Genomic DNA, 13226 nt, shown 5'->3' with positions numbered 1-13226 from the left:
GCTCGGGGTCCCCAGCACAGGAAGGACATGGACCTGTTGGAGCAAGTCCAGAGGAGGAAACCCATGATTTAAGGGAAGGAGCGCGTCTCCTCTGATGGAAAGTGGAGAGAATTGGGGTTGTTCAGCCTGAAGAAGGGAAGGCTTTGGAGTGACCTAATTGCAGCCTTCCAGTACCCAAAGGGAGCCTATGAGATAGGAAAAGGGAGAATGCTTTTAAACTGAAAGAGAGTAGGTTTAGGTTAGTTATATTGAAGAAATTCTTTACTGTGAGGGTGGTGAAACAGTGTAACAGGTTGCCCAGAGAAGCTGTGGATGCCCCATCCCTGGAATTGTTCAAGGCCAGATTGGATGAGGCTTTGAGAAACATGGTCTAGTGAAGGATGTCCCTGCCCATAGGACATCACAGAATCATAGAATGGTTTGGGTTAAAGCTAGATAATCTTTAAGGTCTCTTTCAACCCAAGCCATTCTATGATTCTATGTTTCATTTTCTTGAGATGGAATTTTAATTTTGGGCTCCTGCCAAGGAGGGTTTACAGGACACAGAGCTGGGGGAGCAGGACACATTGTTCCTTCAAGGTGGCTTATGCATAATAATAAATTAAAATAAAAGTACAAGGGCATATTCAAAGGAGACTGTGCAACTTTCTTATGTTAAAAATTAGAAGTAAGAATTGCATGGAGCCTTGCCCCACCAAAACTAATGAGACTCATTTTATGCTAGCTAAGTTTCTGGTATCTCTTACCTTGCATCAGGTAATAATGCACCTTTTTTCTCTGACAAAGGCAAGTCTGGAGTCCCGCCACAGCTTTTGGTAAATGATGATTTGTTCTTAATCTCATCCACACAGTATCAGTGGCTTGCTCTGGGGAAATTCTGGAGTTGGGATGAGAGGGAAAGAGGAAGCAGATGAACATCTGATTTCTCTGTGAATGTTTTTATTTCTCTGGAAAAGCAGTGGTCACTGCCAGAAAGAGACAACCTTTATTTCCTCTTGTATGCAGGCAGGACAAGCTGTCTTTTTCATGCCGGTTGCCTTCTTTGAAGAAAGTCTGGCAGAAAGCAGGAATTTTATAAATGTGATCTCCAGTGATATGTGGCAAGGTGCCTTGAGCTGTGTCAGTAGGAAGCACCCAAAATGAAAGACTTCAAGTAGAGGGATAGGACCTCACCCTGAACCAATAGATTTCTCTCCCACTGCTTTGAGAGCAGAATTTTGCTCTGGGAGAATGCTGGCAGACAAGATCCAAGCTGGCTGTGATGGAGCTTAAGACATGAATGAACAATGGGGCTGTCCTGGAGGCATTGACTTTGCTTGGAGAAAATTCTCATAGGACATTAGGACTTGCAGTTATGAATTTTATGAATTTGAGGTTAACTGGGGTTAGTCTTTCTATTTGTAGGTTAAATCCAACTTGCTCTTTCACCACTGATTTCCTGGGATCAGTGAGTGCTGTGTTTTTAAAGCTGAAACTACAGACAAGTTTGTGAGACAGGAAGAGGTCTGCAGTTTCATTTCTGCTCTCTCAGTGAAGCCTTCTTGCTTTAGAACAAGCTGTTCTTGTGGGTAATACCATGTGCAGGGCTTTTGGGTCAGTGCAGCAGGACACATGCTCCTTTCATCTCTTTGTGACTGTTTTTTTTTCTGTGTCTTTATTCTTCTTTTACTTGGGCTCTTCCTGACATCTTCCTGGCTCTCAGCTGTGCCACTTCACTCACTTTTACCTGCTTCCTTGCCTAAAAGAGATGATTCCACCCTGGCTATATTTCCCCAAGTCAAGAGAGCTGCTGTGCCTGCCTGGCATGGACTGAACCAGAAGCCAGAGCTCAGCATGCACAGGAGACACGACCTCATTGCCCCAAGGAGTCAGCTCCCACCTTTGCTTGTGGCACTGGAATGAAGTGGAAGGTGGCTCCCAGTCCTGCCTGGCAGGCACAGGCTGGCTCCAGTGGGGTGATTCCCAGCTTGTTCTGAACACAGGCAAGCACTAAGCTGTGCTGATTTCCTCAACCCCAGGCACCAGCCGTGCTTGGGAACTGGCTCACAGCTCTGCTGCTTGCAGAGACAGACAGGAGCTCGTGGTTTGGACTCCTGGTCTTTCTTCCACAAAGCGTGAAGGGAGCAGACCAGCTCCTGGCCCAGCCTGTGGGTAGGGAGTGACTCCTGGGAACCATCTCTCCATGCTCAAAGGAGCTCGCAGGAGACAAGAACTGGCTCTTGGCTTGCACTGCTGCAGGAGTCATACAGCAATTAGGAGAGCACAGAGCAGCTGGGAACCTCTGGCCTTGAGCTTGTCTTCAGAGGATTTCTCTGCCCTGTTTTTTTGGCTGAGACAAAACTATCACATTGAAGTGGGTTCTGTCCTTTGAGACAAATACTTGCTCAGATCTCACTGCTGTTTTCATTACTTACAGTATACGCTGTCTAGTTGCAGAAACGTGTGGTCCTTACTACTGATTGTGTATCAAATAGTTGCTTTTTCACAGAAACTGCTGTGTATTACCAGTCTGCCTAGGGTGTAGTAAACTGTTGCCCAGTTGTGACTACTAAATATGAAGCTTGTATTTAGGTGTGATCATACTTGTCACAATGCCCTCCTCCTTGTAGAACAGATTTAGGTTAAAAATATGCATAGTGCTGGCAATAAGTTTTTATTCCTGCTTGCCATGTCTCCCCCCATCCCCTGTCCTGTCCTGCTTGTCAGTGCTCCATAAGTAACTCCAGAAAACTGGATCTTGGAATAATGGTATTTTTGTAGTTGATTTGTTTGAATGTGGTAAGCTCTGGGAAAAATATAAAAGCATGAATTATAGTGATACAAAACTGACATTATTAGCAGCTTGAAAAGATTATGCTGAAAATTAGTTAGCTTTAATCATCTTTTTATAAATTGTCTTTTAATTTTCCCTTGCTTGAACTTGAAATATCTGAGCTCCTTTTAAATAAATGCTGTGCATATAAAACTTCACAAGTAAAAGTATTATTCAGGAACTATTTGTGAGGGTGATGATTTGAGTAAACAAAAAACATTAGGTTTGCTTTACAATGTGTTACTAATTTATATGAACAATATCGCTTTCCTGTTATAAAATATTTATATATATTTGTTTATATGTTTGTCTCTGTTGTTATTTTATTTTATTACTAAATGAACACTTTTCTTTTCTTCCCAGAGGATGCCAAACAAGTTTTTGGCCAGACCACGATTCATCAGCACATTCCTTTTAACTGGAATTCCGAGTTTGTACAGCTGCATTTTGGAAAGGATAGAAAAAGACACCTAACCTACGCTGAGTTCACTCAGTTTTTACTGGTGGGTCTAATACAGTATGGCTTGTCAAGAGTAATGGGAAGGAAGCAAGAATCAAAGTATTTGCAGACTTGTCAAATATCATGCTGGTAGCGAAGTTGAAATACATACCAAGTGTAGGCTTTTACAATCAGAGTGCTGGACTTATATAGTATGCTGATAAATAGGATATGCTATTGGTAAAACTTCTGATTCAGGCTAATTGTTTTTTTTTTCCTTTTCCTTTGTTTTTGCACCTGTATGCAGAAGGTGATTTTTTTCTACATTGTTGTGTAGATACAGACATGAAATTAAAAATTTACACTTTGATGTCTGAAAATCTCCTGTATTTTTAAATCTACTAGTCAAAGAATGTTAAATAACAGTATTGAACATTTTGGACTCAACTTGCCAGACTCATATTAGGAAGTATTTCTGTCTGTGAACAGCATGTTTGCCAAACATATATTTAATTCAGAGCTGATATGCAGTAACATTTGTTAAAAGTAATTTCCATACACTTTACTTTTGATCTTTTTTGAATTAAGCTTATCTTAGAGAGGGAAAATTTACTTGTAGCATATAAGGAATAAAATGCTACCTTTTGCAAGGACTTCTTGTCTGTTTCTACTTTCGGGTACTTTGTTACAGGAAGTAAAATTTGCTAATAAAAAACCCCTCTATTATCTGTATTTCAGCAGTACTATTAAAAATAGTCTTCAGTAGGAAAAGAGGTGAAACACATGAGTTTCTTATTTGTATTCCTCCTGAATACTTAATGCCTGTATTAGTATTTACACTAGAGAATTTTAAAATGGGAACCTGCTTCAAGACTGCCAGGTTTCTTTTTTTCTTGTTTACACAAGTATGTTAGTTCACAGTAGGAGGTGGTATCATTTTGATGAGGAATAATTAAGATAATGCTATTGAGACAAATGTTTCAAATTGACTTTGTAGAACAGAGCCTAATTAACTTTGTATGAAGAGGACGTCAGGTATCACATGATTAAATCATATTCCCTTAGGCTTTGTATTGACTATTGTAACTCCTAAGTAGCTAAGACATAAACCAGTTTTGTGACAGAAATAGGAATCAGAACCTCTTTTGAATGAAAAAGCAAATGTGCTACTTGATTAGGAAAAAATGCCTCTGGCAATGTGTTCTGGTATCTCCTTCCAACTACAGAATAAGCCTCGGAAATGTATCTTGATGTTGGTGATTTAAAGTCACAGTTTTAAAAAAGTACCAGTCCTGTTTGCTTCATCTGTTTGCTTAGAGATACGAGGAAAACCTGTAGAAAAACTCAGAATAAAAATGCAACACTTTCTAACTATTAAAAAAAAACCCCAAAAATATGTGTGTGCAAGGGTTGTTGAGAGAGGTTAAGAGAGTCTAGAGTCACAGACCTAAAAGAGCTTGCAAGGATATGGTTAGGTATTTGGAATATTTAGGTTCTTTCTTTGGGTTCTTTTATGTTTTTAACTTTATTTAGGAAAAGCAAGCACTGAGGGAGGAGTTTTCTAACTTTGGAGATTAGTCTCAACTATTAGGCTTTCTTCTCATCTTGTGGAGGGATGTTTCTCTTACTTGAAAGGATTTTACTTAGACGGGATGATACTGTGGGGATAATTGGTTGTGATGGAAGATATCAGTGGTCCTAATGAACCAGCCAGCCCTTTGGTGATGATCATATAGGTCAGAGCATAACCCAGGAGAATAAGGATGACAATTCTGGGTGTGTCCAGAGAGGTGAGAGGCACTCAGGAAAAGTTCTAATGCTGCTAATAAAGATGCTGTCAGCATTGGTGCAGGCAGCAAGGATTTTCAAATAAATTAATTGATGAAGCTGCCTAGTACCAGTACGATCTATTAGGATGCTCAGTCAGTCACAGTAATTGGGCACATCTGTTTACCCACTTTCTAGAACTGTAAATCCTTGAATCACAAAAGTTTCCCTGCTGATTCTTGCCTTGCAACATTGGATTACAGACACTGAAGTTTGGGCACAGAAATAGCTCTCGGCACAAAGTGGAGAGTTACTGCTCACAGGCGTGGAAATCTTCCTTTAAGCTTTGTAACCTTTGGTACTCAGCTTTTCCTTCTGACATTCTGCCTGTGCATGAGTCAGTCTTTTTAGTCTGATGTCTAGACCTTGGACCTTAGACAGCAGGAGACCACAGTGGATACCAAATTACCTTTCTGCATTCCTGATGTGTGAATGCACTTTACATTGCACTTAACATGGACCAGATGGTTCTGTAAGGTGCTTCAGGTACTGCTTTGTAAGTACAATGCAATTTGCAACTTTTAATGGAATAATCTAGCTAGATTTATTCCTTTACATTGGGTCCTATTATGTCACATAAACTTGTTCCATGATCATTATCTGTTGAAGCATTTGGACTAATCATCACTTCTGGCAAAGCTCAAGGTAGTTGGAAAATAACATTAGTGTGTTTTATCCATGCACAAGATGGATCTCTTGTGGCTTTAAATATGAAGTGTTTATATGGGATTCTGAATATTTATATTCTTCCAGCACTTCTTCTGTCTGCAATAAGAGAGATGCCTGAAAGTATAGCCTCCAAACTACTTGGCTTTAATGCAGTTAACAATCTATTTGCATCAACCTAGAGCTCAAGGTGTGTTATTTTACCCCGCTCATTTGCTAGCTTAAAATTAGCTCATCTATCTATACTATATATCATTCATATGTATCTGTTTGGATATGGTCCTGTTCCATCTTCACTTAAGTGGCAAGTCTGCCTTATGAAGAGCAACATCAGCCCCTTTCTCAGCATGTAAAATCTATTCCACACAATGAATTCTAACATATGCTTATATGTGGGTCTGGTAAAACCATTTCTGCATTGTCTGGGAATTTATTTACGCCCAGAATATTAGTTGAATTAGTATTCTCTATAATTGAACCTTGGGATCTACTCCAGTGGCAAAGATTGTGTTGTATCTGATGACTTGTAGATCCATTGGGATGGAATGCAAACATAAAATTTTATCTAAGTGGAAGGTAAAGAAGCTTTTAATGAGCTGTAAGTGAAAGCTGAGGTAAAATCTCTAGGTAGGAAATAATTTCATTAGAATTCTGGTGCCAGCATGCCTGCCATGATGTATGAATTATTTTTTCACAGAGTCTTATGCTACCTGGGGGAATTCTGGACTTCCAGCATCAAGGAAGATGCTTGTTTTGGATGTATATCTAAGTTTACAGAAAGTCTAGTTGGAAAAGGTTCTTTAGGATGTGTAATTTGTATTTCAAAGTAATGACGATTGTAGTTCTTTAAACCTGAGTCTGTCTAGGTAAAATAATATGGGACAGAAATAAAATTTTTAAGTATAAATAAAATAATAAAATCATTGCAAGTCAGATAGCATCTCTGAAGACTACAGTTTTGCTTTATTGTTTTTCAGTTTATTTTTAAGGTGATATTTTTTATATTAGCTGCATATACACAACATATGTTACAAACATCTGATCAAGAATTTCCTGATAAATTGCCAGTAGCTAGTGAGCTCTTTTTGAAACATAGTTATGCTGTGAGCTATCTCAGCTTTCGGGCATGGAGGCTGCGGGTATGGATAGCCTTTTGGGGTAAACACTTCAAGGAGTTTATTGCATTGATGTGCACTGTGCAGTGATTAGAAATGTCTGGTTTGTTTGTGACAGCAGGGATTGTTTGTTACCATGTGATTGTCTGCATGTTCATGTGTGCCATACTGCTGCCATCCATGGTCATGGCTTGGAAATGTCATGTGGCTCAGGATCCCTGTGCTTCTTTCTGCCTGGTGTAACTGGATAATGTGTAGCACTGCTCAAAATAACCATAGCCTAAAAAGTCTCTGCCTTCCTGAGGTCAGTCTTCTTTATCTGTGTGCAGTATGTGTAAACCATTTTGAGCTGGAACTTAGTTTCTGGGCTAGGGAGGAGGTGTGAATAAGGAGTTTCAGAAGACTGGCATCATCCCATTCAGAGTTTTGTCTTGCTGTCTGTCTACAGCTAAATGACTCTTTTCTGGCTGACAAGGAGGTGGGTAAATGGCAGCACCAAGACGTTGACAATGTGTTTAAACAAGTGGGATAATTCTCTCCAGTGGCTTCCAGTTTACCAAGAAAATTGGAAAGACTCACATTTGCCAGGAGAGGATGGGATGTTTTGGCTTGTTCTCAGCTGTAGCACCAGCAGCCTTTTTGCAGTCAGCTGGGGGATGACGAGAAACATGCACTTGATGCAGCTCTCTGGAGCATGAGCCCTGCTCTGTCCTGTGGCTAAGACATCACTGTCACCTAAGGTCACTCCAATGGTACAGTACCTCCAGATTCACTGAGGGGTGTGCAGGGACAGGAACAGATTGGACTTCTTCAAGTGGTGTCCAGGTTTTTTTACTGTGTTTTAGTGCTGGATTCTTCAAACAAAACTCTGCCAGGAGTTTCAGTGGTTAAAACAAATTGAATGAAGGAAGGAGACAAAAGCAACATGCGCTGTTTGCCACGTAATCCTTCTGCTAAATACAATTGATTTTTTTCTATGGTGGTGCTTCCATTTAATGACAAACATTTTTGTTCATTTGTTCATACGTTTCTACCTGCGAGCTGATGAGTGTTTAGGATACAGGCTTTATTATACTTAACTCCTCTACAGAGCTCTCTGCCTCCAAGCAGTTTTCTGCCTCAAACTGATGAAGTCTTTTTGTGTTTTTGTGCTCATCTCACCATAAACCTTCCAAAATTGCTTCCTTCCAAATTTCTGTTGAAATTGTAGTCTCAATTGGAATGCAGTAAGAACTTGTGTGGCTGCATCCAGCCAGAGTCAGTATTATTGCTGAATTGTTACACTTCAGCATAGAGGTCTGTAATGTAAAGAAAATGTGGCTGAACTGAAATTGTACCACTTCAAATTATAACCCCCACAGGCGTTTCCCATCAAAATAAGAAATTTCAGATTAATTCTGGAGTGAAACATTGATCAGTCTTTTCCCCCTCACCCCTTTCTTCCCTCTGCTTAATATATTAGGAGGTTTTCATCATACAGGGTACATTGCTGTAATTAGTAACTAAGAACAAAATTGGCAAAGTCAGAAGGCTGAAATAAAAATACAAGCATGGTTTGAGTGGCAGTGTGAACTGAGTGAATAGAAGGAGAGAGGGGTGGCATCTGTAGGCCTCTGGCAGGTCTGATCCTACTCCATCTGAATTTGCCTTTCACCTTTCACTCTTTATTTCCTTGAATGCTGCTGTGAGACAAATATCTACTTATAGGAGATCATATTTACTGTGGATACTTCATGGTGGTGACTCTTGACTAGCTCGAGTCTTGGATTAATATGTATTTTGAGGCACATATTTGCAACTATAGTGGAAATAGTTGAATAGTGCCATGGTCCACTGCAAGACTTGCTCCGTATTGTTGACTAATCAGTTTTTCCAGTGAAGAAGTTTTTATAATCCTTGAAACTTAAAGGGAATGCATGGCAATGATCTGTATTCCTCCATTCAGCTAAAAATTACAGGTTGGGAAGTCTAATTACATCACCAGAATTTTTGGGTTTTTTTTTACAAACCTGTAGAACTGAACAAAAATTCATATGTAATATCCAGCTATTATCTGTGCAGGATTATTCCTTTTAAGTGACAAAAAAATAAAGTAATCTAACAGTCATTTAAGAAGAAAGGGTGAAGGTCACAGTAGGAGAAGATACAACTTTGAGAGATTATATGTTTTTTTTCTCTTTTCTTTCAGTAGGAGATTTGAATCACAAAATGAGATTATCAGGTGGTTGTATCAGATAATATTTATGCCTGTTACTACTACTGAAATACTGAGAACTGATATTTAATCAGTCATGAGACAAGGAGTTCTAAATTAAACTGCTGTTGTCTTTTGCAGACAACTTTAAGTGAGGATGCTCTTTGAGGGAATCCTTTCCAGATTAGTAGGTGTCTACATGGAAATCTCTGATGATTTCATTGTCCTTGTTTAGGGAGTAATGAGTGCTTTTACAGAAAGTATTTTGACCTGCTGTGACACATGCAGTAAACTGGGTAATGCACATCATGGAAAACTTTAATGTTCATAGTGGGAGATTACTTGCACTGGTGTGCTGGTATGTGTTCTCCATTTCTCAGTTAAATGAATTGCATGACATAATGTCCAGACAGCAAAGAAATCATGTCCTAGGTGCTGAGGTCAGTGATAGAGACCATAGGAAAGGCTGAATAGAAAAGGCTGAAATTTACATAAAACATACATATAACAGCCAATTAAAATTCGGTTACATGTAGTTGTGTTTTGTTAAGTATGCATTACGTATATTAAATGTAACTGTTAAGGTGATTATTTTGAACCTAACTGCCTTTTTTCCCCCCCCCATATATTTTCAGGAGATACAATTAGAACATGCAAAGCAAGCCTTTGTACAGAGAGACAATGCTCAGTCTGGAAGAGTGACAGCCATGGACTTCAGGGACATTATGGTCACCATCCGGCCACACATGCTGACACCATTTGTAGAAGAATGTCTAGTAGCTGTGAGTAGTTCTGGTATCCCAGCTGGCAGACCTGGGATACAGATGTGGAATTCGTTTTCTTATGTGCCTTGACTACTACACAACACATAGGCCAGCCTGAGGATGCATGTTTTGAAGTCTAACAGTTCTTATCTACACATATGAAAATTAACCCTGATTGCTGAATATATATATCCTCAATGGTCTTGTTTCAGAGACAAAAGACAAAGTATGTAGATGGACCTTAGTAATGGCCTACAAATGTTGAGTTTGCCTTTTTCCAGCCATTCCATCATTGTGTCAAATATTTTTGAATGCCATTACATCCCACTTAGGATATCATCCTCAAAGAACTTACTTTGTAATATAAATTCTAAGCTCCTGAGTGTGATTTCCAAGTACCTGGGACAATGTATGAATTGGAACATCAGCCAAGGACATTCACTGTATCTTGACCGATAGTTTTTACACTTGACTGTATATTTTGTCTCAGTTTGGAGTGCATAAAGAAAAGAGGTACATTTGGTTTTGACCACAGTTTATAATTTTGTGAACTTTTAGCAGCACATTCCAAGTAATCCAAAACTTGGCCATATTCAGGTTTGAAGATCTGCTTAAAGGTCTGTTCTGCTTTGACTTGCAAGGAAGAGATTTCATCACTTCACTTGCAATTGTGAAGTGCTGAGTAGTGCAAACTCTGACCAGAATATTAGAAGATGCATGCAGCAAAAAGCATAGCCAGAAGATTTAGGAACTGACAGTGAGACTTGATACTTTTCTTTTGGCTCTCTCACAATCTTGTTACCAGCTTTCCTGTGTCATATGCTCTGTCATAAAACATCAGGTATGATTTTTGATTATCCCTCAAGGTCAGTTAAAATTTGGCAAGCTTATGCATATTTTTTTCAGAAATTTGCTTGATCATTGATCTTATAATTTAAATAGTGAATTGATCCAATATTTTTTTCTGTGTGCAGACCCATCACCACTTTAAGACAAAGGTTTAGTCTCAGTTCTCATTTGAAAATGAGTAACTGTTCAAACCTTATTGTTCCCATTATGTTTGACTGCCTGATATAAGCCTGAGAGCTTACTGCTGGTTTTCCATGACTTGAAATGCCTGTGAATTTAAAGGTTTCAATTGACCTTTTTCAGAATATGTTTTGGTTTTGTTGAAATTTTCTATATAGTAATATGCTTTACATGTAGAAGTAGATTTCCTCATTACTAGAAATAAGCCAACTTATGAAACATTTCCAACTGAAGCAGGACTGAAACTTGAACTTTGTAAATTACTACTGGTTATGTTGTTATAATCCTGCATATGTATTTGTTTAGGTTTGTAGGGTGGGGAGAGTTTTATATTCTGGTCATGATTAGTTTCAGTAACGTAAGAATCTTTCGTAGTTTAAAGTTCTTTATTTTGAAGGTTTTTTGAAAAAGCAAGCCTGTGTTGCTGTCACTCTTGTAAAAGAACATTTTTTGAAAACTTTCATTTCAAGGTTTTTTTAGTCTTGTAAATATCTCTGTTCTCTTTTCCTCTTTTACTGTCTCTAGGCTGCTGGAGGTACCACTTCCCATCAGGTCAGCTTTTCCTATTTTAATGGATTTAATTCTCTCCTTAACAACATGGAGCTCATTAGAAAGATCTACAGTACTCTGGCTGGAAATAGAAAAGATGTGGAAGTCACTAAAGGTTGGTAGAAATATTTGCAGTCTGGAAGTTTCCTTGGGTATTTGAATGGAGGGAAAGACCTCATCTGTATGCTTTTAAATCAGTGGGGGCAGGGGGGGAAGCCTGCCTCGTTACCTCTCCTTGGTTTGCCACTCAGTTTTGTGCAGTCCTGTCAGAGTGCACCCTCCAGCTTTTTCATTTTGTTTCAATCAGAAAAAGGTCCTAGTAAACTGGTGGTGGGGGCAGGGTGAGGAAAGTATGTAAAGATATTTAAAAGTTTAAAAAACTTCCTAGGACTCCTGCCAAATTGGCAGCCTATTAAAGTGACCTTCAAGGGTAGTTGAAGAATTCCATAAACTTGTATTGGCGGCACAGTAAGCTGATCTACAAGCTTGGAACAAGATGTTATCTGCTATATCTAACCACTTTTATAGAGAATTCCCTGTGCAACACCAGAGTTTCATTAATGTGGCCTCCTGGGACTATGCATGAAAAGTTCCACATCTCTTGACTCCGGTTTTGGGGGTTTTTCTTTGTTTGCTTTTTATTTTATATTTTTCCCTCTGACCTGCAGCTGATTGATACCGTATGTCAAATATCCTAAATCCTGCTGGTAGTACTAAGGTTTAAGACCAGAGAGTTGTACGTACTTGCATGAAGGACAGACCATTTAAAGCACACATTTATGTAGTGACAGGAGCACTTCTGTTTTGGGTAACTTACTCCCCTTTCACCCTCCCCAACCAGCGTCTTCTACTTTATACTAAAATATAGTGCAACTTTGGGGTGCTCTGGATTATTTCTTCTGGTTTGATTTCATTTAATTTTCTGTATTTTTATTCTGTTGCAGAGGAGTTTGTTCTGGCAGCCCAGAAATTTGGTCAGGTTACACCCATGGAAGTTGACATCTTGTTTCAGTTAGCAGATCTTTATGAGCCACGAGGGTAAGTGGAGAATTATCTATCCTCCTCTCTTTTCTCTTCTCTTTTTCTTGGAAGGAGTGGGAGGTGATGTTGGGGAGCAAGAGAGTGTAGTGTAGTGGCCCACATGCAGGTAACTTTTAGTGATCTGAAAAGCAACCTCTAAGTGAACACTAATGTGAATTAATTTCCTCAGGCGCATGACGTTAGCTGACATTGAGAGAATTGCTCCTCTGGAGGAAGGGACGTTGCCCTACAACCTGGCTGAGGCTCAGAGGCAGGTAAGAACAGAAGCCAGCAGGATGCTGTCATTTGTTTCAGTGCCAGGTAAATAGACAGCCAACCTCTTCCTGTTGTTGTCATCTAAGTTGCTTTTCTCTTGTGTTCTGTAATAACTGTGAGGAGTAACATCTTCTTAGAATTTATTTTTTAACTGTTTTCTCCATCTCTTTGTGCCCCTTCCTCTTGGGCTCCATTTTAACAGGTCAAATGTTATTTACTTTGGAAAGGTAATATGTATAGCAGTGTCATCTAGCCAGTCAGTAAATATTAGATGCATGCTTCATTAAGGTGTTTATGTTTTGTGATTCTGTTGCTCTATGTTCTTTTTAATGAGGAAAAGAGAAAAAAATTAAAATTCAGATTCTAGCCTATGAAATGGCAGCCCTTATTCTGAACACAAATGCATGTTCCTGGCTTCACAGTGTTCTCTGCTTTGCTTTATGTTCTGCTGAATATCAAAATAGGAGAGCTTATGTATAGACTAATATCGCAGTTTCAGTAAAAGTATGTCTAAAACCTAAAGGATATTTACTTT

At 39.1% G+C, this 13226-nt stretch overlaps 1 protein-coding gene across 4 annotated transcripts in view; it reads left to right on the top strand.

Moving 5' to 3' along the window:
* The window catches only part of SLC25A13 (solute carrier family 25 member 13), a 99039-nt gene that overhangs the window by 46904 nt on the left and 38909 nt on the right, over positions 1-13226 (top strand). For all 4 annotated transcript variants that reach the window (XM_064704349.1, XM_064704348.1, XM_064704347.1 and 1 more), the window contains 5 exons: positions 3176-3315; positions 9689-9835; positions 11372-11510; positions 12340-12433; positions 12606-12690. In XM_064704349.1, coding sequence (XP_064560419.1) covers positions 3176-3315; positions 9689-9835; positions 11372-11510; positions 12340-12433; positions 12606-12690 — 605 coding nt within the window. The remainder of the gene's footprint in view (positions 1-3175; positions 3316-9688; positions 9836-11371; positions 11511-12339; positions 12434-12605; positions 12691-13226) is intronic.

The sequence above is a fragment of the Zonotrichia leucophrys genome, chromosome 2 (genome assembly GCF_028769735.1).
Source record: "Zonotrichia leucophrys gambelii isolate GWCS_2022_RI chromosome 2, RI_Zleu_2.0, whole genome shotgun sequence".
NCBI classification, from domain to species: Eukaryota; Metazoa; Chordata; class Aves; order Passeriformes; family Passerellidae; genus Zonotrichia; species Zonotrichia leucophrys.
The sequence above is the reverse complement of the archived record's forward strand: the minus strand, read 5'-3'. Positions and strand labels throughout refer to the sequence as shown.